The sequence below is a fragment of the Orussus abietinus genome, unplaced genomic scaffold, assembly GCF_000612105.2.
Source record: "Orussus abietinus isolate OABI.00-Male unplaced genomic scaffold, Oabi_2.0 scaffold15, whole genome shotgun sequence".
Lineage (NCBI taxonomy): Eukaryota > Metazoa > Arthropoda > Insecta > Hymenoptera > Orussidae > Orussus > Orussus abietinus.
The window spans coordinates 823,069-848,277 of record NW_019396010.1 but is presented as its reverse complement, the minus strand read 5'-3'; the positions used below and the strand labels follow the sequence as shown (position 1 = coordinate 848,277).

General features: G+C 45.7%; 4 protein-coding genes across 4 annotated transcripts; 1 reads left to right on the top strand and 3 right to left on the bottom strand.

Annotated features, from left to right (window-relative positions):
- Window positions 1-8,095: 8,095 nt before the first annotated feature.
- Window positions 8,096-10,981, bottom strand: LOC105696560 (mitochondrial import receptor subunit TOM40 homolog 1). The gene is made up of 6 exons (XM_012419129.1): window positions 10,810-10,981; window positions 10,338-10,452; window positions 9,828-10,081; window positions 9,574-9,735; window positions 9,326-9,475; window positions 8,096-9,243 (listed from the first exon to the last, which is right to left on the bottom strand). Exons 1-6 carry the CDS (start codon window positions 10,979-10,981, stop codon window positions 9,104-9,106), a joined length of 993 nt encoding a protein of 330 aa, XP_012274552.1. The 3' UTR covers window positions 8,096-9,103.
- A 347-nt stretch (window positions 10,982-11,328) lies between these two features.
- Window positions 11,329-12,265, bottom strand: LOC105696386 (39S ribosomal protein L14, mitochondrial). The gene is made up of 3 exons (XM_012418808.2): window positions 12,129-12,265; window positions 11,792-11,995; window positions 11,329-11,640 (listed from the first exon to the last, which is right to left on the bottom strand). Exons 2-3 carry the CDS (start codon window positions 11,979-11,981, stop codon window positions 11,387-11,389), a joined length of 444 nt encoding a protein of 147 aa, XP_012274231.1. The 5' UTR covers window positions 11,982-11,995; window positions 12,129-12,265; the 3' UTR covers window positions 11,329-11,386.
- Window positions 12,266-12,433: 168 nt separating this feature from the next.
- On the top strand, window positions 12,434-15,339 carry LOC105696561 (uncharacterized protein C18orf8). The gene is made up of 10 exons (XM_012419130.1): window positions 12,434-12,581; window positions 12,710-13,006; window positions 13,070-13,244; window positions 13,322-13,481; window positions 13,544-13,649; window positions 13,721-13,874; window positions 13,942-14,225; window positions 14,289-14,458; window positions 14,530-14,805; window positions 14,861-15,339. Exons 1-10 carry the CDS (start codon window positions 12,462-12,464, stop codon window positions 15,120-15,122), a joined length of 2,004 nt encoding a protein of 667 aa, XP_012274553.1. The 5' UTR covers window positions 12,434-12,461; the 3' UTR covers window positions 15,123-15,339.
- Window positions 15,340-19,422: 4,083 nt separating this feature from the next.
- LOC105696388 (GTP-binding protein Di-Ras2) lies at window positions 19,423-20,775 on the bottom strand. Its single transcript, XM_012418811.1, has 4 exons — window positions 20,589-20,775; window positions 20,245-20,390; window positions 19,853-20,157; window positions 19,423-19,712 (listed from the first exon to the last, which is right to left on the bottom strand). The coding sequence occupies exons 1-4, from the start codon at window positions 20,773-20,775 to the stop codon at window positions 19,511-19,513; spliced, it is 840 nt and encodes a 279-aa protein (XP_012274234.1). The 3' UTR covers window positions 19,423-19,510.
- Window positions 20,776-25,209: the final 4,434 nt, after the last annotated feature.

Genomic DNA, 25,209 nt, shown 5'->3' with positions numbered 1-25,209 from the left:
TGCACGAGACGCGCGGGTGTATGACTCGGTATCACGTGTCAGAAGTCCTTATCTGCCGAGATAACGCCTTGGCATTCATACGCAAGTTTCATTAACCGGTGTCGTCATGAAATTGACTTACTGACGGCGCCGCCCAGCTCGGACTTTCATGATACGGAGGGCTGAGATTTCATTTTCGGACGTTACCGATTTAATTTATGCAGCTTACGTTTACGTTAAATATAGGGGTATATGTATAAAATGTGACATTTAGTACAATATCCAAGATAATTTTACAACATGAATACCAACGTCGTCAACGTAGGTATTTAAAAGGATTATTTTTTACCGACGTCGATCAACTTCCTCGACGTGTTTCACTTCACCTTAAGGTTTTCAGGCAAAGCCACCGTATCAAGCGGGAGATAAGTGGTATCGCTGGGTACCGGCGATAGAACCACCCACCATTTCGCATTGGACGCTGCATAAGATAGAACCTATGCATGTGCAAGATATCGGTAGCACCAGTGTTGGTGCATTATCACTCGGTATTTCATGAAATCAGTCGCCGCGAGAGCTGGCTCTGGCTCAGTAGACGACTGGCCTGCCCGTTAAAAGAACCTTCCTGGCTAGACATCCTTTCCGTTCCTACCGGAAGTGCAACGCGGCCAGGAACGCGCGGAAATGCGGCTCCATTCCGCGGGGATGTTGCCCGTCGCGACGCAAGACGTGATCATGCGGTTCGTTTCTGAAATCGAGTCTCAAAGAAGAGGTCGACCTGAACTGTATGACTTTGTGACGCGACGACAATGTGCAACTTTGTGATACGACGACCCTGTGCGTTTCTCGAAGAGTAGTGATGTGACTAGTTGAGTATTTTAACTCGTTAAGGTGATATGGAAATAATACGTACACACCAAAAAGTGAAATTATTTAGAAAACTTATCTCCAAACTGGGTGCACCAAGTTATCTAAAACATTAACACGTGATTATGGAGGATCTAAGGAATAACCCGCTGCCCGTGAAATATCATTTTCGAACAAAAAAATCTATTTTTTTTTAGTTTCATCGGGGAATGTATCCAGCAATGCTAATGGAAAAAACTATCGTACCGTGTTTCAGTTCGTTGTCGGCCTTCTGGTTAATATCGTGCATTGCAACGAGGTTCGTGTACATGTCGAGTGATTAGAGCGTTCGACCCTGGTCGAAAAGTTGCATCGCCGTTTCGTAACTTATCGGCACCTGTTCCACCGGCATTCAAATTGCTCTATTTCCGCGGAAGCTTATACCTTATTTCATTACATAATCATAAAAATTGCATTTTTTTTTTACGTCGACGGTAAATTTCTAATGCACATTCGCAGCTATGCACAATGTTGGAACGACTCGTTCCTTGTAGTTGCATTGAATAAATGGTGAAGTAACCCTTACAATGTTCTTTTTACTATGTTACGTTGATTAAAGCAACCCCCTCCCAAAATTATCCTATATGTTGCCTTGCGGCAGGGTATTTGCAGTTAGTGTTATCGCGACGAGGTATTCTACAATTTACAAGTGCATCAGTTGACAACTGTCATAAAACACAAAATGACAGGGCCAGTGGGTGAAAAATTGCGTGGGCTACTCCCAACTTGCGATTCACCATCCATCACCCATCCGCATTATGCGAGTGGTTGCGATAGTATTGCATTTGCATGTGGTGCTTGTCCGCATGATTCCTTGAGCTAAAATCCTACTTTCTATGCGACGTTTCAGAAGGTCCGTTTAAAACGGCTGGCATGTACAAAGCGACTCACCGTATACATATGACTCCACATAATGTTCCAACAATCATATAAATTCAATACCATTGCGAAACAATTTTTAATTCCACCCCAAGAAGAGCAAAAATGTTACGCGCAATTTTATCGTTCATTATGATGAATTTCATTCATATCATTGCAGGCAATACAATGTTCGCTGTCATTTGTATCTTCCCCCCTGAACCCAACGCAGATTCCCGTCTCGTAACGCGAATGTCCCCTGTCATTATTTCCCTCCACCCTGAGCGCGATCGAGAATCCGGCCTCAAGATGCGAACGCGGTCGTCGTGCCCGTTCCTCGGTAGGTACTTCCGGTAGGGACTTTTTTCCCTTGCCCTAGGAAACATAAGAGTCGTGCCTTCGAACCCGGTGCCGGAGTCAGGTGTGAATGCACCATTAAGGCCAGTAGGCGAAACGAGCTCCGCCAGCGCACCGAGACCCTTAGAGGTCTTATTGTTTCCTCCCGGTAATGCCGTTTGTTCCATTGCCCGCTTCTCGCTCGCTCCTGCAGGACGATAGCGATTGCAGCCACTTTATTACCCGGAGACGAATCACCATAACTTCCGCGATGCCAAGACCCGCCACTGTAAATCACTCCTATGCACCCAGCTCGCTTCGATCGAGTAACCCGCCAAGTTACCAGGGGAGGTCATCGAAGTACCACCGATCGCGATCAAAGGACGTACCTAAGTACGTCTTGTACGTCCCTTAAGATGAAATGAAACCCCCTCAAATCGGTCGACCCGAATAAGACACTTTTTTTTAAGGGGATGTTAAAGTGGCATCCGAAAGCTCTATCGTTCATGAAGCTTTGGGTGTATGTACGCGCTCCATGAGTTCGCGTTGTATAAAACCTCGCATTGTACGGAAATATGAATTCCTGCCGTACGGCAATTTTTCTGGTATAACGCGCACGTGTCTCGTTATTTGGCGCATTGTACGAAGAATCGCGTTATAGGGGAGTCTGCTGTAAAAGACCGTTTCGGCACGACGATTATTCCTAGACGGATACGGCATGATATGTTCAAATCGGCCTTCATGCTGCCTCGTTAAATCGCGTTTAGCCGAAGGCGGAGCATTCGGAGCGAGAGGTACTCCCTGACTCCTCTCTTGGCGTCCTTCCACCGTCCTCTCCCACCAAAGTCGCCATTGCGAATCTTCCTTTCCCATCCCAACCCTTTCTCTCCGTTCCACCACGCGACCCGTCCTCCTCCCCCCGTTCAACTCCCTGAAGTCTTTCTTTTACACAGGAAAAAAAAAAAGTGAAAATAAAAACTACCACGTGGTCGCTACACCCTCGGAAACGAAACCCCCTAGCAACCCATTAAGTGGAATATCCATAAATTAATCGTCTAAATGATGATTAATAATTACGATAACGTAACGTTCGATTAAGAATTTACGGCCTTTTATGCAGATCACGCTCTATTAAATAATTGATGTCTCTAAAGCATAAAGAAGATGAGTAGGTATTTACGACACCGAGTCGAGCAATCCAAAGCACCGATTGCGCAATGAGACTTGAACTTGTAACCCGCTCATGAAACTTCGCTTTTATTAATTTTTTTTCTCCCGTGTTCTTTTGATTAGCTCCTCGAAAATAAAAGCCCCAAAAATAGTGCACTTTTTATTTAACCAGCACGTGCCAAGGAAACATGCACCCATTGAAGAACGACTAAGTCAAAGAAGAAACAATAAACTTTATTAAAATTGATTAACAAAACATCGATCGTACCCGGTTTGCAATTTTCTGCTTATTAAGAGTGACTAAACCTTCGTTTCGGTTTAGCCATTAGATCGTGGGGCAACCTCGGCATAAATCGATCGATCACCGATCACGCGTTAATAGCTGATCGGAAATCGGGTACGGCGAACGGTACAGCAACGGCAGCAATAGGAGCAACAATAGGTTAGGTTAGGCCTTCTCGTAATATTCCGCGAGACGACGTTTAGGATCGGCAGCGCAAATGCACGCGCGTGCGTGCATGCCGGTCATACTGGTACGGCAAAATGCGAGTGCGAGTGGCTGAGAAGAAGTGAGACCGAGTCTCATAAACGCAACAGGCGACTACGTGAGCTAAGAATCACGTAGGCCAGAGAGGAGAACCGTATCTGGAATAACGGGTGCCCTCTAAGTCGATAAATAAATTTTTTTTTAAATACCTTCGTTCATTTTCATACCGACAACTATGTCAAATTATATTCGACATTGTACTAAATGGCATACTCCACGTAATAACAATGAGATCGAAGTAATAAAGGGAGCATTCAATAACTGTATATCGATCGAAATATGAGAGACTGACTTGAGGGGGGTTTCGCTTCGCCTTAAAAATGTAAAAAATTGCGACAATTGACTTTGGTCTCATGTACAGGTAATCGAAGAAAATCGCTCTTTGACTCCCAGCCGCTGGAACCTAATATATATGCATAATCAATGGTATTCCCAGTACTTCGGCGGGCATTAACTTTCGACACGTATGAAGAGTGGTAAAGTGATCCTTTCATACGTACATATGCGAACTGGAAATCGATTCCTCACAGAGGATAATGAATGTTCAATTCTGCTCCCCGAGACAGTCGACTGAGGAGACGTCACTGAATGGACTGAGAGTAGTCGATTTCTCGATTCGTTCGTCATCATCAGACGAAGTACCAGGAATGTTCAACATTACCGGGCATTTACTGCGCGCCTAATCGGTCTCCATTAATCTTGTATATTTATTAACGAAATAGTCATTAAAGAATTTCAGTAATTCCCCCCTAATCGAAAGAAAATTGTATCTAAATTATCCCACGCCCACGAGAAAAATGTTTAAATATATCCTTCGATTTTTTCTTTGTTTTTGTTTACGTATCACGCGTGAGGCACATTACGACATTGATAAGACGCAGCCAATGTCGAGGCGGCGATAAGGCCATTTGTCGAAAGTCACGGAAGACGACCTAGTAGTTTCCCCTTTATTTATAAGGAAAACAAGTTGAACATGGTAAAAAAGGGAAAGACCGCGATCGATCGCTCCTTTACTGCGAGATATTGAAGAAATTAATGAGAAAGTGTACTATCAGCGAGCGGAGATTTTTTTTTCCTCTTCGTCCACGTGCGTTAAGAAAATTCATCAGATCCAGAAAAACTTTCAGTAGGCAGTGTCGCGTTACATGAAAACAGCAGTCGCAAAAAATAATCCTCGCGTTACAGAAATTCGCGTTACAGGGAATCCCACGGTACTTCACTAAAAGTCCAGGCGGAAGTTTCCAAGGAGGCGATACATCGTAAATTCGTGCATACTTCCCCGAGCTTTGTGCGTATGTACCCAGTAAACAGACACTTCGAGGATAAGTCGTACTGACCGTAGTACCCTCCCGTGAATCATCCCGGACTTTGCATCCAGCCAACGATGACCCGTTTCTCCTCGTTCGAACAAAAGGGAGAAACAATACTTCGCGGAGGATAATTCTCCGAGCATCGGCATCCCTCGAATACCCGAAGTAATATCGGTATTGTCTTGCAGCTGCAGGAAGATAGTCCATAACGGCCCCCCAAGATAACAGAGCCCGTGACACAACGTGACACCATGAGTCAGGAGCCGAGTAACGCAATGGCGAATGTTTGGATAGAAATGGCGACCCTGAGCTTCGACGAGGCCGATATAATGTTTAACGGCTCGGGCGAAATAATTACTGCCCCGGCTAAAAACCAGCGATTAATCGTAGAGGCTTCGGTAATGGTAAACGTACCCGAAATCGTAAAATGAAACGCTCAAGTAAGAGAAGGGGGAGGGTGAGTTAGATAACTCATGCGAAAACAATTTCGTAAGCTACATCACTGGGAGGGAAAATATCATTTGGTCGTGGACCGCATGGCAGGATCCTAATTTACACGTATTGTTTCATGATAAAAATATATATTTTTCAAAGCGTTAAAATCCAGGATTTCCCAAGTGAAAACCCCCTCGTTTCCTTCCTAGAGAACCGATTGCCTCTGCTCTCCCTATACTTAAAAAACCAGTGAAACCGATTTCCCCCTTTAACCCCTTAACTTGCACACTCGAGATAATTCGAGCGGCGTAGTATTTTATGCTACTATAATTTTTCACCCTCGAATATAATCGAGAATTATATTTTTTTTTGCCAAGACAATGTTCTAGTGATTTTTTTTGCCGTTTTTTTTTTTAATCTGTGCGTTAAGGGGTTAAGTGCCGACTGCCTTAGATTCCATACGATAAACCCGACAAACAACGCGATTCGATCCCAAGCGACGTCAAATTACCACCCTCTCCCAAGCGTTGAAATTCCCCGCCAGAATCGGCCTCCCCGAATAACCCTAAACGACTGGAGTTCCTTCCCGCGCGGATGCATGTCGGGAGCTGTACCAGCACGTAAAGCGCGTTATCGCAGGGCCGGTGTTATCACTCTGATATCCAACATATATGTATCCCCCGCTCGCGGTCCCTGGCCTCCAGTACCTCGCGGACCACCGTTCCGGTTGGCGACCGGCCGTCCGGGTCGGTGGACGTTCCTGGACTTACCGTATCCGTCGCGGCGCCGATACTTGGCCTCCTGCTGGTCCGCCACCTCCGTGCTCCTCCTGCGCTTCATCCCGCCGCCGTGGACCCAATCCCGGTCGGCGCGCCCTAGCTTCGCCGGGAACGTAGACGCGCCACTCCGCGGTCGCTCGTGCGCGCCCCGTCAAATAAAACTCCGCTCCTCGGGTCTGCGCGCTCGGGCTCTATGATCGGCGGTGAGCTCGTGTATATTATGTACATAGACCAGCCGCCGGAGCGAGCGCGAGTGCCGGGAGTCGAGAGGGGAGGTTGGTGCCCCTGCGTGACCCGAGAGTGGGGGCGGGCCCGTCGCGAGGGGGGGCCCGATAAAGCCGAGCTTCTCCCTTCCGCCGCCGCCAACCAGTGGCGGAAATGACGAAAACCTGGGCGAAACTGTTCGTCTGCCTTAACCCCTTAACGCACAGATTTTTTTTATGTAAAAAAAAAAAAACAGTAGAACAATGTCTTGGTAAAAAAAATAAAATTCTCGATTATACTCGAGGGTGAAAAATTATAATAGCATAAAATCGAATTATCTCGAGCGCACAAGTTAAGGGGTTAATGGCAAGTCCTCCCATTTTATAATCTTACATCTCATATCCGTAAATTAATCGTATATAAATGTTGAACGTATGTACAATATATATATACATCGTAGATATCTACAGTGGACATAGATATTTAAATAAGTCCTTTAGACACTTTTTTAGGTGGATGATAGACCGTGTACGTTTGATATACTTATAGACCTAATTAAGACGATTAATTTACGTATATTCCACATCGTGGATCGCACGGGAAGGTTCTCGATACGATCGAGAGTCATCGAGTGGCACCGATCGAGCGCACGTGGCGTGGAAGCTGCGTATGAAAGAGAAAAGATTGTTTACAAAATCGGTTCGGCTGAATCACAACGGGCCAAGTTGTGTTAAGAGTGCCAGGTTACTCGTCCATCAAGGATAAGAGCTATTCATTCATTCGCCTGCTCTACCGATCGATCGTTCATTCATCGGTTCGATCGATTTCCTTGACAGTCCTCAAGGTCCACGAAGAGAGCACAGCCTAATGAGTGCACATTTCGTCGGCCGGCTACAATCTTTTTCTTTTCCTATTCCAATTCCAATATTATTTCATGATTTTCAGGGAATTCCAAAGATCCTGTGTACGTTAAAAATCCAATGGAAGTACTCTCAACTAGATTTTAAAAAATCGACTGCTTCATAAATAAAGGAATTGAAAGTCAAACGTTATTGCAGCCTTTACACTGTAACATTAATGCGTTCATATTGGCGTTTCGCAAAATTCCTAGCCAGGATGAAAAAGCGGAAATCAAAAACTCCTTCATGACCGTCGAGAAGTTTGAATATGATTCTTGGTTGTAAATGAGTTTTAGACTTCTGTTTTGACATATGGGAGAGTATCCCATTAAAAGAACTATTTAGGAATTTGGGGAGGTTCTAGTACTATTATTTTAATGAAAATTCGTCCGGCAGGAATTTTCAGAGTACATCTAGTAGTGGAATATAATAGGTATGTACGTGCGGGTATAAAGGGCTATTGCTTCGCTCGGCACGGAGGTCCGACTTGCGGCAATAATACCTGACGCGAAACGTAAAGCCGACATCGTCACGGAACTCGAGAAACAAGGCGAGCACATCGGTTCATTTCCAAGACTAGTCGCTTTCCTACCTCGTTCGTTCTCGACGGACCTCCGCATTTCCCATTTCAAAGAACCTGACTAGTTTCTGCGGAAATACCCATTCTCGCAATTTCTGTACATACATATTTTATTACTTTATTACAATTGGTAGCTTAGTCACATCTCTGTCCAAGACCGAGTAACGTTCTTTAACCCGTTAACCGGGTTCACCTCAGAAAGACACCTCAAATGGGCATGACTTTTTTCGTCATAGAAATTTTTAAACATAACATAGACGAAGAAAAAAGTCCCCAATGTGAAACGAGTTGTGCAAAAGTTAATTCCCCGGTTAACAGGTTAAATATACTCGGGGAATCCTGACGTGTAGGATAGTCTAACGGGGACTACTGTAAAGTGGGAAATTAAAGTTAAGTGAAACATGTCGAGGAACTTGATCGACGTCGGTGAAAAAGATTCACCTAAATACCTACGTTGCCGACGTCGTATTTATATCGACAGCTGTGTGGAACTATATTGGGTATTTTACCAAATGACATAATCCATGTGTAGTTTCAGTACAATAATTATAAAGTAATCGAAGAAAAACTCAAGAAATCCTTTAGATTCATGGTTTTTTATGCCTCAATTGACTACAGAGTGCCACCTTCCGCCATCTGTAATTTTAGTGGCAACTAAATTCCCTCTCCGAGACCTCGTATTACCATCGTTTTAGCTTAGCGCTCATAAGAGACTTTCTTTTGCCTTTATCCCGTTCGAGTAAGAGTTTCTCGATTATTAGAGTATTCTGTATAGTTATGCAGATACAGATCGGTCCAACACCCTTAAAAAAAGAGTCTTGTTCGAGTCGACTTATTTGTGGGGGGTTTCACTTTACCTTAATTTCAACTATAGAACAAAAGGATACGGATTAACAAAATCCTTGTACAATTCTTTAATAAACCTGAACACAGTCGTGTCACTCGAATGTATCGTCCACGATAGGAAACGTGCAATCGACAAATGCATCTGGATAAAGAACTTGGAAATTGGGCGGTACGGTACGACGTACAAATCGGGACGAACGATACTCCCGATTCCCTCTGCATGACAAATAACAACCTGACCAAGTGGAACAATCTTAGCCAATAATTAAACCACAACCTAATCTAAATTGGTGTTTGTTGTGATTAATCATGCCACTGAGAGCAAACGTAAATGGCAAAGGTTGCAGTTTCTTTTCCAGGACTGCGCCTATGGTCCAATTTGAATCGACACTTCCTGAAATGGAGAACGAAGGAATTATAATTTGTAATTTAATTCTCTGTTTGTAGAATATAATGGAATAATAAATCCTAATTACCCTTGAATACTAAATCAGCCTTAGGCAAGTCAACTTGGTAAGCAATGGTGGCAGTCGATTCCTGTATCCGCGAGTTGATTTCTAACTCAACCCCGACTTGAATCTCTTGGCTAGCTTTTTGATGAAAACAAACGTGGCACCCGGCTGAACCTATAAAACATTAATAAAAACTGATTGTTAATCATTGCAAACCAGCAAAACATTCTGAAATCAGTTCCAAATCATATACCTCGAGCAACTGTACCTACCAAGAGTTCCACTAATAGTAGAGTCTCCATTTGTGTAACGACCAACTGCAGAAAGTACAGCAATTTGTCCACCAGGAACGCCAATGCCCCTTTGATAAGCTAGTTCGGCACCCAATGCCAAAGAAGGCATTAAACTTTGCAGATAATGTAGGACTAATACACCTATTCAACATATAATCATATTTCATTAATGAACTGAAACTGTTCCTTTCACTTAATGTCCCGGTACTAATTATCTTTAACGATTACCTTACCTGAATTGTTAATAATGTCAGGATTCCCAATGGTTAGAGAAACGGTGTACGAATCACCACGGTAATCCCCAGTCATCTGTACAGCGGTGTATTTACCCCTTTGAATCTGTGTGCCCATTTTTCCTCTAATTCTTTCGGTAAATTGATGAATTATGTTGGTATTTAAATTGCCACTTGGGTCGATGTCACCCAATAACACAGGAAAAGATTCCGGAGGTGAAATCTGTTTTGATCCCACATATGTGGCTCCAAACCTATAACGTAATATAGGTTAAAGATACATATCACACAATTGTATTACATTCCTACACATTCAGTTTATAATAAAACTTATAAAAGTATTCTGACTTTATTCTATTATATCAAATTAAAGAATATATATGTTAGTTACAAACATTTTTTAAAAGTTCACATTTAAGATTGACAAATATCCCGATCTAACATAACCGTATTATGTAATCTAAAATATTATAGCATAACATGATACAATATTTACTGAAAATAAATTACCTGTATCCAGATTGTGAAGCAGAACTCATGTTTATTGTATGCGATATCTGAAAATGACTACTAAGGCCTTTATTGATCATCAGCTTTGCTCCCTCAAAATTAACCGGAAATACATCTGCAAAAGAAAGAACGTAAATTAAAGCTCTAAAAATCAGAAATAGGAATCGAATCCTTACTCTACATGCAAAAAACAAAGGTCAGTCAATTCTACTTCGTTTGCCCGCCAGCATACAACCATCTTTCCACTGGAAACCTCGGACCTTGACCACCACTCGGAAAGGTGGTGCGTTATTCCGCTTTATCGATACTCCACCCTTATCATAAATTTTACGTCCTCATTTTGCAATAGCAACAAACAACAGCGTGATTGAATCACACTTTCATTGATAAAATGACCGAAAACCAGATTCTTCAGATCGCGAAACGAAATGTTAAAGCTTCAATGATATACGATGTATGGGTTATCTAATACCTTTGCATTTTTTATGAAGGTCTTCTATAGTGCCCGGATTCGGAAGGTGCTCGGACGTATGGGGTGATCCAAAGGACACCGTCGTGGGGTCCGGCTTCCCCAGGTTCGGCGGTAATCCTGAAGTCGGAGGCGGGGGTGGAGGAGGCGCGGATGCTGCTAGCACGTTTCCCATTTTCCACGTTCCACGGTTAAGTTTCTCGGATTTCCAATTATCGATATCCCGAGTCGAGTCCGCTTTCGTAACCTGTGTCTTCTCCCGATCGCTTCAACGTTTATTTACACTGATTTACACGGAGACAACTCCTACGGTATCGTGGTTAGGAGAGTCACAAGTCACAGCGTGTTCAGCTGCGAGTCGCCATTTGTAAAGGTCGACCGCTGCGCAGTGTTGCCAGCTCACTGAGTCCATCACCGGCCCGATAATGGACCGTGATTGGGCCGGTGGAGCGAGTCGATCGGGTCGGGGCCAGGAGACGCGGACTATTATATTACGATTAATACAGGAAATGTGATCGTTTTTATTTTACTTTTTATTAACGTATACACGAATATCTACAATTATAATAATAACATAATTTTATATAAATCTTGATGCTATCGCAATGAGTTTTGTATAATCTGCACCTTTAGAATGGGTCTTTTCTTTTAATATCGTTCGAAGGATATGAGGAATTGGTACAAGAATTCTTGTCCCGAGGGGAGTCCCATTATCGTCAATAAACACGACATTGTTACTATCGTATTTGGGTACCTTTGGTTTCTGATTTTGTTTAAGCCCTACTAAAATGCCTTTCTTCTTTTCACCCTTCACAGCCATCAGAATTCTGTCCCCTTTAATAAATATCAGCTCAGATGATTAATTCACTATGACATGATCGTAAAACTTAGGAGCATACCCATAATTATTGAAAACAACAAACGAGCAAAAAATATGAATACTCATTACACATGACATAGGTAAAAATAACAATTGTTAACATACCAATATATCCAACCCCGACCTTGTTATAAATATGTATACATCTAGGTGGTTTTCCTTCCAGCATAGCTTGCTTGCCAATTTCACTGTTATCCACAACTCGGAGGCGAGTCAGTTTAATTATCTGATTCAATTCAGAACATGTGGAAATACCTCTGGATCCGATGTGTAACAGTGATGTATTTGATATCATCTTTATTGTCTGTCCTGAAACAACATATAAACAATGGAACCCTTTTCCTTGATTCAACAAAAAATAGATGTAGCAGGGTTAGTGATTTGTGCGATACAGATAAAAAAGACAATTAATGAAACTAAAAATATTCAGGCTTGCACTTGCCGATAACGAATGATAACAAAGAAATGTATATTCGGTCTATTCCAGTCTAAAGAACAAGATTCTAGACCTCCGAATGCCTAACCTATTACTTTCAACATTTTCACCACTGAAATATATAGACTACGTCTCCATCGTAATTATAACCCGGGATTTATCGGATCCAAACCCAGTAAATCCGAATTTAAGTGCCGATCGAAACGCTCAGAATTGAATTTGCGTATTTATGAATGACTGCGTTTCCATCGGACTCGAAATCCCAGATCTGTAAACCATAGCGTCTCTATCGCATTATCACTCATCTCTGATATTAGTTGGTTTAAGTTGGGTGAAGAGATGGAGAGTGTCGATCCTGAAGTAAATAGTGACTATTATTTGGAATTATCCGATAATCCTGTTCGTTTTGATCCGCACAATACTAGAACTGATGTTTTCTTCGACGATTCCAAACAGCAGGTGATCTAAACTTTGCTAGAAGTGTACATTTTTAATTCTGCAATTTTAACCTATAATGTCCAGTCCAGTTGTTAAAATGGACAGATAAAGTAATGAGGGCTTGGCTAAAGTTTAATGACAATTTACAGGTATTTGCCGTTAGTTTGGGCAATGTCATGGTCAAGGGACCTGATCAAAATTTGAGCTTCCGTATGGAGAACAAGAAACCCGTCTTGTCGATAAAGTTCTCACCCGACATGAGTATACTCGCAATACAGCGAACCATGTCCTCCGTTGAATTTGCAAATTTTTCTCCAGAATCAGGTCTGGATAAAGTAGAATATTCCCAAAGTCGTAAAGGAAAGAATGCCTGTATTTATGGATTTACATGGACACATGGATATGAGATTCTTTTGGTTACGGATCATGGAGTAGAGTTATTTCAGGTGAATATTGTTACTCGGCAATTACAACATGTTAAGAGCTTTTCTAATATCAAGTTGCTGTAGGTTATTCCAGAGAAGCACATGGTCAAAGCATTGAAGTCGTTGAGTTTAGAAGCGCACTGGTTCGTATACTGTCGACAAAGTAATTTGGTTCTGTTACCCTGTGGCTCGTTGGGAAATCAAATGCAAGTGGTGCATGTTACACCTAAAAATCTTCTGAAGCTCCCCAAGTTTGAAAGTATGTAACCATACGTGTAGCAATAATTATCGTTGATCGTCGTTAGTAAAACATGCTCAGTAACGAAATCGTTTTAGTGGAAGCCAGCTCGGTAAAACCAGGAAAGTTAGCTGTTTCTGAGAGAGACATAGCTTTGGCAGTTTTATATGGAATACCTAGAATAATTATGCTACGTCATCAGCCAGGCGTCAATCGTTCATCAGGAACAGCATTTGTCTACGTATATACAATTCACAAGTAAATTTTGCTTTCTTTTTCAATGGATAAGTATTATGTAATTCAATATAAAATCATTTCAGAATGATGACGATACAAAAGACTCACATTTTGAAATTGGACACGAGTGGTAGATTTGCCATTAATATTGTTGATAACTTAATCATTGTGCACCATCAAGCCTCCAAAGTAAGTTTCAACCAATATAAATTAGCCTGCTTGCCTACAATTAATATAAAGGCACATTCCTTGCTTTCCAGACTTCAATGATTTTTGATATCATGTTGCCTGGTGTAAGCGATGGGACAGTGATACACCATACTCATGTAGCAGTGCCAAAACCAATTAAACCATACATCTTGCCTACCATCGAATCATCATCATCGGAACTTTCTGCCGAACCTTGTCAGCTTTGTATCCTCAAAATTAATTTATTTGAGAATTTACCAATTCTCCAATAATTTTCCTTAACAAAGCGTAGATTCGCCCAACTGGGTTGTTTTTCAGCCCAATATTGTCATTGATGCAATATTAGGCTGCTTCTGGTATATTCAGCTAAGGCTAGAAGCACTGGTCAATCTCATTACGGATAAAGTACTGCTCATTGAGTTTTTAATGCAGCGCAAAGATGCGAAGAATGTTTTAGTACAAGTACTGCAAAATCTCATGATGGAGATGCCAGTTACATTGATGGACATGCCAACGATCTTTGGTAAACTAAATGCCGTTTATCGAAGCCATCTTGAGAACGAGATTCAAAGCCAAGTAATGACAACTCGTAACTTGACACGGCTTTATTCAATCGATTATATCGTCTCTTTCTTCTAGATGGGCACACCTTTACAGAATAACATGAAATGTCCGACCACTGTATCGGAAAGCCTCACGCATAAAATGCTACTAGACCAAAGTGACATGTATAGTCATGTATTGTCTAAATTTAACGAGGATAAAATTCAGCCTAAAATGTTGGTCTGGATACTATTAGAATATATCAGGTATGTTGATCGCATAGGAAGCCATTGTAGATGAAAATCCTAAATTACCCTAAAATAACAAAATTGTTCAGATCATTAGTGGAACATGGCATTCCGGTGCAACATTACCTTTACGAGTTACTCATCACAACACTGGTTCGACGAAAGGCATACTATCAGCTTCATCAGTTATTGCAGTATCACGTAGTCACCGATTCGAAGCCATTGGCATGCCTTCTACTGTCTCTTGAAAACTTGTATCCAGCAGCTCTTCAGCTTGCATTAGACATGTTAAAGCGTCTTGGAAATGCCCATGAAGAGATAATCGAGGTTCTCCTCTCGAAAAAGCACATTCTCCCTGCATTAAGGTAATACCAACTATTAAAAGAAAAGATGAAAGGTGACAACTGCGATCGTTTTTAGGTATGTTCGATCGGTTGGAATGGCAGACCAAGCGTCTGCTAGGAAATTTCTCGAAGCTGCAAAAGCTTCTGACGATCCTGTGATCTTTCACTCGGTGTTCAAGTTCTTTGAGCAGCGCAATATGAGACTGCACAATACCATGACGTTTACTCGGGGAGAACATTGTCAAACGTATGTGCAACATTTTAAACAATTGTTCCATGGGTCTGACTATCACTGCAATTCGGATACGGATTCGAATATGTCAACCGTCTCGAGCTAAGACTGCGTAATAATTCTCTCTCAGTATGTAAGAAAATCCTAACATTATTGTACATTTTCAAGCTATAGGTGCTCGATTTCTTGTAGAAACGAAAACGTGTACGTTAGGAATAAACAAGTCCTCCCGATACATTCTGTATCCTGAAACCATCCAAGAGTACAATGAAGACGCCTCCACCAGTCCATCTGAAATGTATTTATTGACGTATTTTAAATCACTTTTCGTCTTTCACGTTTTGTTTCGTTAAACGGTATATCGTACAACGAGCATCCGTTACGTCCGGATACGTCATTTAAAAGGTACAAGATTAATGTTCAACACGTCGGTGCTGATCGGGGCTAGCTAATCCCTCGTTATACCTCGTCTCGACAAGTATCCTCTTCGAAAGCAATTACGGGCACAACTAATTATATTCAATTTCGACAGTCCTCCTTCTTGGGAAGTTATCCCAATGTCATCCGTCTGACATAACGAATGCTTCTACGTACCTTCTTCGGAGAACCTTGTCGTCGCCCAATGTTTTATCATAAATGATAGAGAGAAAAAAAAAATTAGTAAAACCCTCGAGGAATTCTTACAACTCGCATCGGGTGGTTTCGCGTATCTCAAAGGAAACGAGCGAATAATACGCCGACAGGGATCGCACTCCCTACGTCGTGGACGGCAATGTGCGATTCTTGAAGAGCTCGCAAATCAACGCGAATGGAGAGGTACGACGTTAACGCTCGCCCAAGCCTATCTCGAGGATTGGAATTCCGCCCTCGCAATGGCGAGAGTATTGGTGCGTGATAAGATTCGTAGAAGAGATCGGTGCATACATTTAGAGAAACGACGAGACACTCGGTAAAATTGGTCGAAGGTGATACGTCGTGAGAGTGACTCGCGCGTACCACTCGGTCCCTATCAGTGACGCGAATCGTCGAGATTCTCCTGTCGAAGGGTGCTCTCAGGAACGCGAAAAGAAAAATTCTCTCCCTCTTCGACGTACTTATTCATTTTCTATTTTTAGGAACCTGGAGAAATAGAAGCATCTCCGGTGGTTGCGCCAAAACTATTATGTTTCCCGTTAGGGGTGGAGGTAGAAAAGGAAAGTTTGAAGATAACGTTCAAGATGGGATTCGGATCCAGCGGATGGGGAGGACGATTTCTCGCGAGGGGATTTTCTAACAGCGGATTCCTGAGAGACCGTCTTCGAGGAACCTTCTCGCCTCTCATCGCTAGGTCCCTTTACGATCGGGACGTTAATTGTATCCTGTCTTAATCGAAGAGCGACTAATCGAGGGCTTCGGAATCCGCTGGAACGGACGACGCGGGCTCGCTCGATGAAATAGCGGAGGAGACATTGCCTAAGGGGGCTCACGATAGCGAGAAAATCATGATTACAGACAGACAGATAGTTTATACAGCAATTGTTAAGTGCGAATCCGCGAGGCGCTCGGGGGAGTTGGATCGTCTTCGGTTTTCGCTTCATCCCCTGCCTCCAGTCTGACCGAGCAATTAATATCCGCGTTTATCACTCGATGTACAAACGAGGTCTTAATTACTCGGGCCTTTGTCACGTTTAATTACAGGAAATTCTCATGCGCGAGAATTTTCGGTAGTTTTTCTCGCGTTTCGGCTGCTAAACCCGCTCGGTATGTATCGCAAGTAAACTCCGGGAATTAATTGAACGATCGATTATTCGTTACGTGCGGCGGGAACAGGTGTACTTGTCGCCTGCGTCGAGGTAAAGTAATTGTTTCGCGAGATCCCGCGGATGGATTGAAAATTTCGTTTAGGGGAGGCTCTATGTACAGGGCGTGTCATGCCCGACGTCCAGGGAGGGGTAGAAATTAAGCCTAAGAAACTATTTTCGGAAGTATCGCCTCAAGATAAAGGTCCCTATCGGTAAAGAGTCATTTTTGGGAATCCACGAATTCTATCATTAATATGAAACACCCTGTGTAGGGGGAGTAATTAATATTCACCGGCTCGTTCGTCTGATTTTTCCCCCGGGGCCAATGCGGCGCTCTCTGGATTAATCTACGCCTAAGAATAAGGGGAATTAATTACCTTACTGTAATGACACGCTATTCGGAGTAACTTCCGCGAGATACCATTAAGTAGAAAATCCCATTCACGCGCACGGATCGTCGAAACCTCGCGATTTCGAAAAGGTTTGGGGGAAATCAATAAGGAAATCCCTTTGAAAGGGCTTAAACGTAATTTTACATGTCTAAGAGCTTTTGCGTATACGTCTACAAGGTATGTCCGATCGCGTACGAAATATCCGTAAATTCGCGCGATCGTTCGGAATGATTTTTGCGTTCAATCCCCTTCGTGCATCGGTTCGGTTCTTTAGGAAGCCGAATCTCTCTCGAGTCGTGCTTGATCGCATTATTTTTTTTATTCCTTTCAATTTCCCTGAATTAAAGTTTCTCTTTCATTCCTACCATTCGTCAAAAGTGGCGAATGGGTCGTTCAAGATTTTTTTCCCGAGTTTTTAAAATCACGCATCTTCAGCAAAATTCGAAAGAGATCCGGCCTTACCGATCCGTTCCTACTTACTTCTAGAGGTATATCGGTACAGTAATTGTATATCGGTAAGTAGGATAATTCGGAGAGTAGCAACGTCGACATGTCGAGTTATTTCAAATAGTCCAGGGAATGGCACCATGCATTCCGAAGGATCGAATTAAATTCCCTTGTCGAATTGCCGGATGGGGATGTAAATAACGCGAAATCGTGGCGGGAAATTAATTCCCAATTTGGCACCAAGCGACTTCTTCAAGGTTCCCATGTTCGGCTCGTCAAGTTCCCGATTAATAGCCGGAACATTTGCGTCACGGTCTCTAACCTTTCCAGGAGTATTGATTCCCATTACAGGTACCGAGGCCTGATCCTGGTTTAATCGCCTCTTCCGGCAGGGCCGTGCGTGGGTGGACCTCGAGGAAGACGTCGAAGGTAGTGGACGGCTCCTAACTCGTTTAACTGCGAGGGGATAAACAGATTTTCTTCGTTAAAGGTGCCTTCAGGATGTGCCCCCAGGTCGTCCTCGCTCCTGCCGTTCAGCCAATCTCTTCGGTCCCCATAAACTTCGGATCCGAAGTCGAGAGCGGATCAGCGGACAAGAAGAAGACCCTGTGAAGGACCCTGAAGAGGAACTAAAAGCGGATTTAGAAGGGAAAACAACTTCCGATGTCTCCGATACCCTCCGAAGCCAACTACCTTGCAGCATCGTCAACGTCGGAGTTCCCTGAAGAGGTTTTTAATTTTCTCTTTTAATTAGTATTAACCGACTTTAGTTGAAGGCTGGTCGACCGACGTTGCTACCGGCTCCTTCTTACGTGCTACCAAGAGACATTTTTACATCGAGATGCTTAAAAGCTTGTCGCTAACAGCTAGAGATACGTTTCTTCGTCTTCGAGTCGAGGGTTTCCGATCTCCAGCGAGCCCTGGTCCCGTTCCGCCGATTCGAATCCACCATCGCTAGTTAAGCTCCGTCCTTCGCGTCGCCTTCCAGAGGATCTCCGCGAAGATAAGTTTATCCTCTACAAATAGTCCCTACTCTCGCATCTAGATTCGAAAGCAATGTCAATTAACGTCACGCAAAATCGGCCGCCAGAGGATCCGGCAATTCCGGGGGAAGCTGCGCCGCGGGTGGACCGAAGTCGTCGCCGAGCGCGGCGGGACTTGGGATGAAAAAAAAAAATCCTGGAAGTTTACGGAGAGCTGCATCCATAAATTCCCCCCGGAGCGAGTCTTCCGATTGGAGGGAGACGAGAGAAAGAAATCAGGAACGCCTTTTTTTTTCTTAACGAGCAACTCTGCTGGGCAACTCGATGCAGCGTGTCGATTCCTCGGGGCGGATGGCGACGCGGGCTGATTCTTAAGAATCCTCGGCATAAGCAATTAAGGCCCTCTTTCGGGAGCTGAAGAGCGATCTCGCGGACTGCCAGGAGAGATATAAAGGCCAAACTCAAAGAGAGAAAGAGAGAAATGGGGAAGAATTCCACGTCTCCTCGACTGAAGGATCCGCGTTAAGCGTTTCGCTTCCGTAAGATTCTTCCTCCCGCAAGGTGAGGTCTTCCAAGGTGGAAGAGGACGCGAACGAAGGTGGAGGCGCGTTAAAATAAACGCCCCCTCGTTAGGTACCCTAGTTTAGCCCACGGCTCGTGGTACCTTGGAACTTTGATACTTTCACAGCTCTGGTCGGCCTCGCGGGCTCCTCGGCACCCTCGGGACCCCGAAGAGGACCCCGACGTCGGCTTGGCCGGCGACGTCGCCGCGGCGAGGAATGGAGAACCGGTCGGCGCTTCCCTTGGACCCTGGTCGACGTTTCCTGCGAGGAAGGAGGTCCGACCGCCCCTTCGGGGTCGCGTCGAGACCCTCGAGCCATCATCGGGGACTTAGGAGATGTTGCAGTCGTCCGAGTGGGCGTCCCTAATTTGCTGCTTGGTCTTCCGGGAGGCCCGCCTGATCAGACTGCGACTTCGAGGCTTGCTCTTCACCTCTTCGGCAACCGCCACCACGCTGGTCCCCTGCGCCGCCAACAGCTGCTGCTGACTCCCCGAACCTGCGCTTCCGGTCCTCCCTCCTGGACTTCCGGATCTGGAACGGAAGAAAAAAAAATCCCGACTTCAGGTGGATTCGCACGACCCGACGCGTATCGGTTCCAGCACCTTTGCTCGGTCATCGGTGACTTTGACGGGCCTCTATGTTGAAGGACTCTTGAGAACGATTTTTTATACCGCTGTAAAGTGTCGAAATTAGAGAAATAATCGGAGGACCTGCGCGAGCCGTAAGCCGAACACCGCCGCCTGAGGCCGGACTCGTCGACGTCCCCTGTGGGGTTCTTCGGGACGATCCTCGAGAGGGTGACGAAGCACCTGAAGATCTCCTTGATGTTGTAGTCGTCCTTCGCCGAGCACTCCATTACTTTCCCTCGGAGCTTCGGCAGCTCGCAGTAGAGCCACTCGCTGACGTCTTCGATGGGGACCACCTTCCGGGCCGGGGCCAAGTCCAGCTTGTTCCCGGCCACGACGATCGGCACCTCCTGGAACCGAAAAGACCCATTACTCCCAGAAACTAACGACGCCTATTTTTTTTTTTTTTTTCAGATATCCGGGGGAAGCCCTCGTGCCTGGAAGTCCGGTCGCTGCTCTCTGATCTCCTCGAAGCACCTCTTGACCTCGTCGAAGCTCGGCTGCGAGGTGATCGCGTAGACCAAGAGGAAGGCGTGAGCCGTGGCGATGCTGAGTCGACGCATCGCCGGGAATTGCAGGTCACCTGAAATCGGAGGTATAAAAAATTTCATTTCATTTAATAAACCCACTAGGCGTTTTATAAATCGACGATGACTGCCGTGTCGTCAAACCCATTGTATTACCGTTTGTAAAAGGTTAGTCATGAAATGACTAAAGTGATTTAGGTTTTATACGGCTGCGACGATTTCGGATACCGATTTCGTGCCGACCCATGTCTCACCTGCCGTGTCCAGGAGATCCACCTTCAGGGTCAGGGTGCCCAGGACGCACTCCCTGGAGTAGAGGTCCTCCACCGTGGCTCTGTACCTCTCCGTGAAGCCCTGGCCGAGGAGACGCTTGACGATGGCGCTTTTCCCAACCCCTGCGGCCCCCAGGACCACCAGGCGGATCCTCTCGTAGTCGGCCATGGTCTTCTTGGCCTCCTAGACTCGGAACTTCCTTTTCCTCTTATCGAAGCGTCTCATCGAGCCCGTGGCATCCTCCCGCCCTGCGTCCCCGGATCTCTAATCGGGACTCCGGAATTTCGCCAGGAACGTCCGGCTCTCGTTTATCCCGATTCCCTCGAGGACGTTCCTCGCGGCCTCTATCAGGAGCCTCGCTGGAAACAATTTCCAATGTCGGTAAACGATCCCACAAAGGCGTCCAATTTAACGCCGAATAAGACGGATCCGGCCGGATTGGGCGCAAGGTCGATACCGACGCCACGGGGACCCGAGTATTGCCATTTAATCGTTAATTAGTTGACTAATTGAATCGCTAGCGGATTCACCGCAACCTCTACTCCCCGGGGAATGCGCGGTCTCGGCTGGGGGAGGAAAAATTTATATGGATGAGTGTTATCAAATCTACCGCTTATCGGCGTCACCCTCCCTATCAAACCCCGCTAGGTGTAAATCGCGCCGATTCGAGTCGAGTATTATATTTTAATTAATTAGGAAGTACCGGGGAGATTGTAGATGAAGTATTAATTCGATCGGCGGTATCGGATTCAAGAGTGGCGGTGTAAATAGGGGATGATCGGGGAGGGATCGTTCACCCCGTTCGTCTCTCACCTGCTGCTCGCGGGAAACGCAGAACGGCGCCCGCGGTTCTGCGTTTCTTCCGCGGCGGATTAAGGTCGGTTAAAGTGAGCGAGATGAATTAATTGCTAGCTCCGTTAATTGCCGGGAGAACGACCCCCGGGCGAATGGCGCATCCCCGTGATAATTATCCCCGGCGTTTCGGACGTTCCCCGGGAAGGCGTCTCCCCTCTTCCCGTGGATTCAAGGTCCTGCCTTGAAATACCAAACGGAGGGCGAAATCCTCCATTTTTATCTCCTCTTCCCGGGACTTGCCTTACCTCCCTGAGTACTCGATGCGACATCCGATTTACTATTTAATTGGGTCATTCCATTATTACCGCGAGTCCTCGGTTCCTCGGGGTGCCTCCTTATTTCGACCCTGCCTCCAAGGAAGGAATCCCCCGGGGAAAAGAAAGCTCGTTAAAGCTCGGGCTGCGAATCGCCACTGAGGAAGGATGTGAAATCATTTTTGTGCGCTTTATTCGAGAGGCATTAATAAATTTCATTAATTATGCGTAGAGGGCCTGGAGCCTCGGGGAGTGACGGGGAATCGCGGGCTGGAGGGGGTGAGGGAATGGCTAGGAGAATTTCTTCCTGGGGGTGTAAGGAAATAAAGAAATGAAGAAATAAAGAAATAGGAGGGCTGAGTTACGAGGCGAGGCCGACGCGTTTCTTCTGCCGAGGGGTGGAGGCGGAAAAAGGATGTCGCGTCGAAACGCCGGAGGAATCCGGTGGATTTCATTATTGAATTCTTCTCGGATCTGTCGCGCACTTTGAGATATGCAATTTGTCCGCCTCTCGTGTTGCCGGCCTCCCCGAAGAGGACCTCGAGGAGCCGACGTCTCCCTGGACGCGCGCCCGATCGACGTAATAATCGCTTGTTAATATTCATCGAATTATCGCCGACACCCGTCCACCCTGGACCCGGTTACCCCACATTCCAGGGAACCTCCGGATTCCCTGGATTCCTCCTTCTCCCCGGATATAACCCACATCCGGTCCTTCCTCCTCCTCGGAACTCTTCCTCGCGCGCGGATTCGTCCCATCCTCCATTAGTGTCTCCATTATTTCGGAACCAGAAATTAATGGACCTCTTTATTCCTGAAACGATATTGAACGCGATCATGATTAGTATTACGATGTCCAATGATTCTTGTTAATTTCGAAGTACACTCTTTTTAGTTTTTAATTTATACTCCAGTAGGTCGAGGGCGCGACTCTTCGCGCGCCGCCATTTTGGTATCTCCCTGGAGAGGCGCGTTTTCCCCGCTTCCTTTCGTAACAATTCGTCGTATCGATCGCGTCACGTGACGTGAAGTTTGGAAGGTTGGGAAAGGGTCGGGGAAAAAAAAAGGAAATTCATTTCGATATATATAAGGGAGTCGCTTATCCGCAGATCGAACGACAGTCCCGAGTTCGACAGGCGCCTTGTCCCTTGTTGTTATCGGCCACTCGAGAATATCAGTCGACTCTCGACGTACCCCGCGAGAACGTCACCCTCCTCGACTTCCGGTCGATCCGAGTCGGGGGTAATAATGGCGCGAGTGCGGCAACTTCATCGAAGTTTACCTCTTCGAGGGAGGGAAGTCGCCGCCAACTTCCCTCCCTCGATCGCTTTCACCCTTTCGCGAATCCGCCCTTATTCCCGTTCAATTTTCCCGATCGCTCCGGAAGGAGTTCACCTCCGCGGATATTACCTCCCCCGGGGCCGCGAATTAGCATGCACCCTCCAAGTAGGGCGCTTCCACCCCTACGGGAGAAAGAAATCACCACCCTTGGAAATCTCGACCCGAAAGCTCCACCGCGTTTATCGGCGAATCCGGCAATGGGAAAAGATACAATTCGAAAATTCAGGAAAAAAGGGAAAAAAAACACCGTCATCCCCTTAGAGTCGGAGAACTCAGTAAAGATTTAAAAGCAATCAATTAGACCACGTTTGAGCTCCTCGATCGATAACGCGGGCAATGAGGTAATGGGTTCGTTAAGTAATGGAAGGAGTAACGAGTTACGCTTTGTTCGTCCGCTCGTGGGTGGTTAAAATTGTGATTAACGTTGAGAAAAATTGTGGGGACTCTTTGGGGAACGACGAGTAGAGCTGGAGGGACCTTCGTTGTTATCGGCGCCGTTATCACCGCGGCTTCCCTTATCACCGTCGCCGCGGCTGTCGTTACGGGCGCTTCTGGCTTCGGCGTCGACTGTAGGTGCGTATACCCCGAGTGACATCCGATCGCCATGGCAACGCGACGCGTCAAAGGGAAACGCGAATCCCGTGCACTCGGTTGGGTCCTTTCGTCCCCTCGCCCCATGCAAAACATAATAACCGGCTGTGGCACCTGCCAGGTGTGCCGGGTAAGTGCGGAGAGATCGTCGGTCATGGCGGAGGGATGCTGCGGATGCAACGCCGAGGATTAACCGCGCGATTTCTCGAAGGATTACCCGCGGCGCCGTTTTGGGGAGAGCAGGGGGCTAAATTAGGAATTAAATTACAGGGGGTACTTGCAAGTGCTTTATCAGTACGTGAAAATTTCCCCAGGCGTCAGTTCCGAGGAAACGACGAAGTACTTGTGCACATATATACCCGTGTCGACGATTCTTAATATGTAAATCTATTTGCCCCCGGCGGGCGACTTAACCTCGAAAATGTCCATGGACAATTAGTTCAAAGGAAAAGCAGGAGAAGTTGGGTCGCGTCCAGGACACCTGGGAAAAAAGGGAGCGCCAGACTTGGGAAGTTCCTCGGCGGCGGAAGTTGCGACAAGTTCACGTGGGACCCGGGGAAGGAATTTACCGCGAGAAAGGGGCGTCTGAAGGAAGAGCGAAGGGTTTCCAGGATACCGCCCGGGGGTGGGCCAGGACTCGGCAGGAACCACGGGGTGGAATTCCTCCCCGGAGCGGGATCTCTCCCTCGGGATTTCTTTGCAAATGAGGACGCTCCTTCGCCCGGGTTTCATTTCACGGGGCCAATCGGCACGCCGATCACCCCCGGGAATTGCAAACCCCGAGAGCCTCTCGGGACGTGGACAAGGGATAGGACAAATATCGTTCGGAATATTAATTATTTGTTTCTTTATTTATCCTTCGTGAATTTCCGTTCCTTGGCTTCGGAGAACGCGCTGGCGGCCATTTTGGAGAACGCTCTTGCGCGCGGCGTGACTAGCGCCAGGAACGAAGGTCAATGGCACGCTTGGACCATTTCAACGCCTGTGCGAGCCCTCTTCTGCAGATAATCGAGATCCCTCGAGATATCGCCTCTTCGTTTCGAGCTGCCGAGCGGTAATTGGAAACGCAGCCCCGGGGCTGAAAGGCGGCCGAGATAAACGAATATTCACCGGGCGAACAGGCGCGCTTTATTCGCCGGACCCGCCGCCATATTGCGCGTCCGTTTCGTAACGACGCCGTTAACTCTTGTGCGGCTCTTACGTTTGTTCCGCTGGACGATTTTTTTTAAATTCCCCCGAGTCGAAATTCAGGACGCTCCAATTAAGATTAATAATTAAAGAGCCTTGAAACACAATCCGATCGACCGAATCGACCTGTACTCCTCTTATCGAAATTACCTTTGCGGCACCGATGCCGATAATTTCGCAATTCGGTTTGTACGGGTTAATTATTTATCCCCTGGCTTTTAACTGCATTGTATATTTATGCCACTCAATTAGGCATCGGTGTTGTCGACCTGGTTGGTAAAATATAAAATAATCAAGGGTATTTTCTGGAGGCGAAGTACATCGACGAGGAGTGTTTCCCATTTCCTCGAAACCTCGATCAGCCTTCTGCCCT

Excerpts from the sequence above, each read along its gene's own strand:
- LOC105696560 (XM_012419129.1), bottom strand. The coding sequence starts at position 10,981 with ATGGGAAACGTGCTAGCAGCATCCGCGCCTCCTCCACCCCCGCCTCCG. Across the intron at positions 10,082-10,337 it reads GCTTCACAATCTGGATACAG|GTTTGGAGCCACATATGTGG; the intron begins GTAATTTATTTT and ends ATTACGTTATAG. Across the intron at positions 9,476-9,573 it reads TACTATTAGTGGAACTCTTG|GTTCAGCCGGGTGCCACGTT; the intron begins GTAGGTACAGTT and ends AATGTTTTATAG.
- LOC105696386 (XM_012418808.2), bottom strand. The coding sequence starts at position 11,981 with ATGATATCAAATACATCACTGTTACACATCGGATCCAGAGGTATTTCC. Across the intron at positions 11,641-11,791 it reads GGTCGGGGTTGGATATATTG|GGGACAGAATTCTGATGGCT; the intron begins GTATGTTAACAA and ends TATTTATTAAAG.
- LOC105696561 (XM_012419130.1), top strand. The coding sequence starts at position 12,462 with ATGGAGAGTGTCGATCCTGAAGTAAATAGTGACTATTATTTGGAATTA. Across the intron at positions 14,226-14,288 it reads AGAACGAGATTCAAAGCCAA|ATGGGCACACCTTTACAGAA; the intron begins GTAATGACAACT and ends TCTTTCTTCTAG. Across the intron at positions 14,459-14,529 it reads ATACTATTAGAATATATCAG|ATCATTAGTGGAACATGGCA; the intron begins GTATGTTGATCG and ends AAAATTGTTCAG.
- LOC105696388 (XM_012418811.1), bottom strand. The coding sequence starts at position 20,775 with ATGGCCGACTACGAGAGGATCCGCCTGGTGGTCCTGGGGGCCGCAGGG. Across the intron at positions 20,391-20,588 it reads GGATCTCCTGGACACGGCAG|GTGACCTGCAATTCCCGGCG; the intron begins GTGAGACATGGG and ends CTCCGATTTCAG. Across the intron at positions 20,158-20,244 it reads AGCAGCGACCGGACTTCCAG|GAGGTGCCGATCGTCGTGGC; the intron begins GCACGAGGGCTT and ends TTTCGGTTCCAG.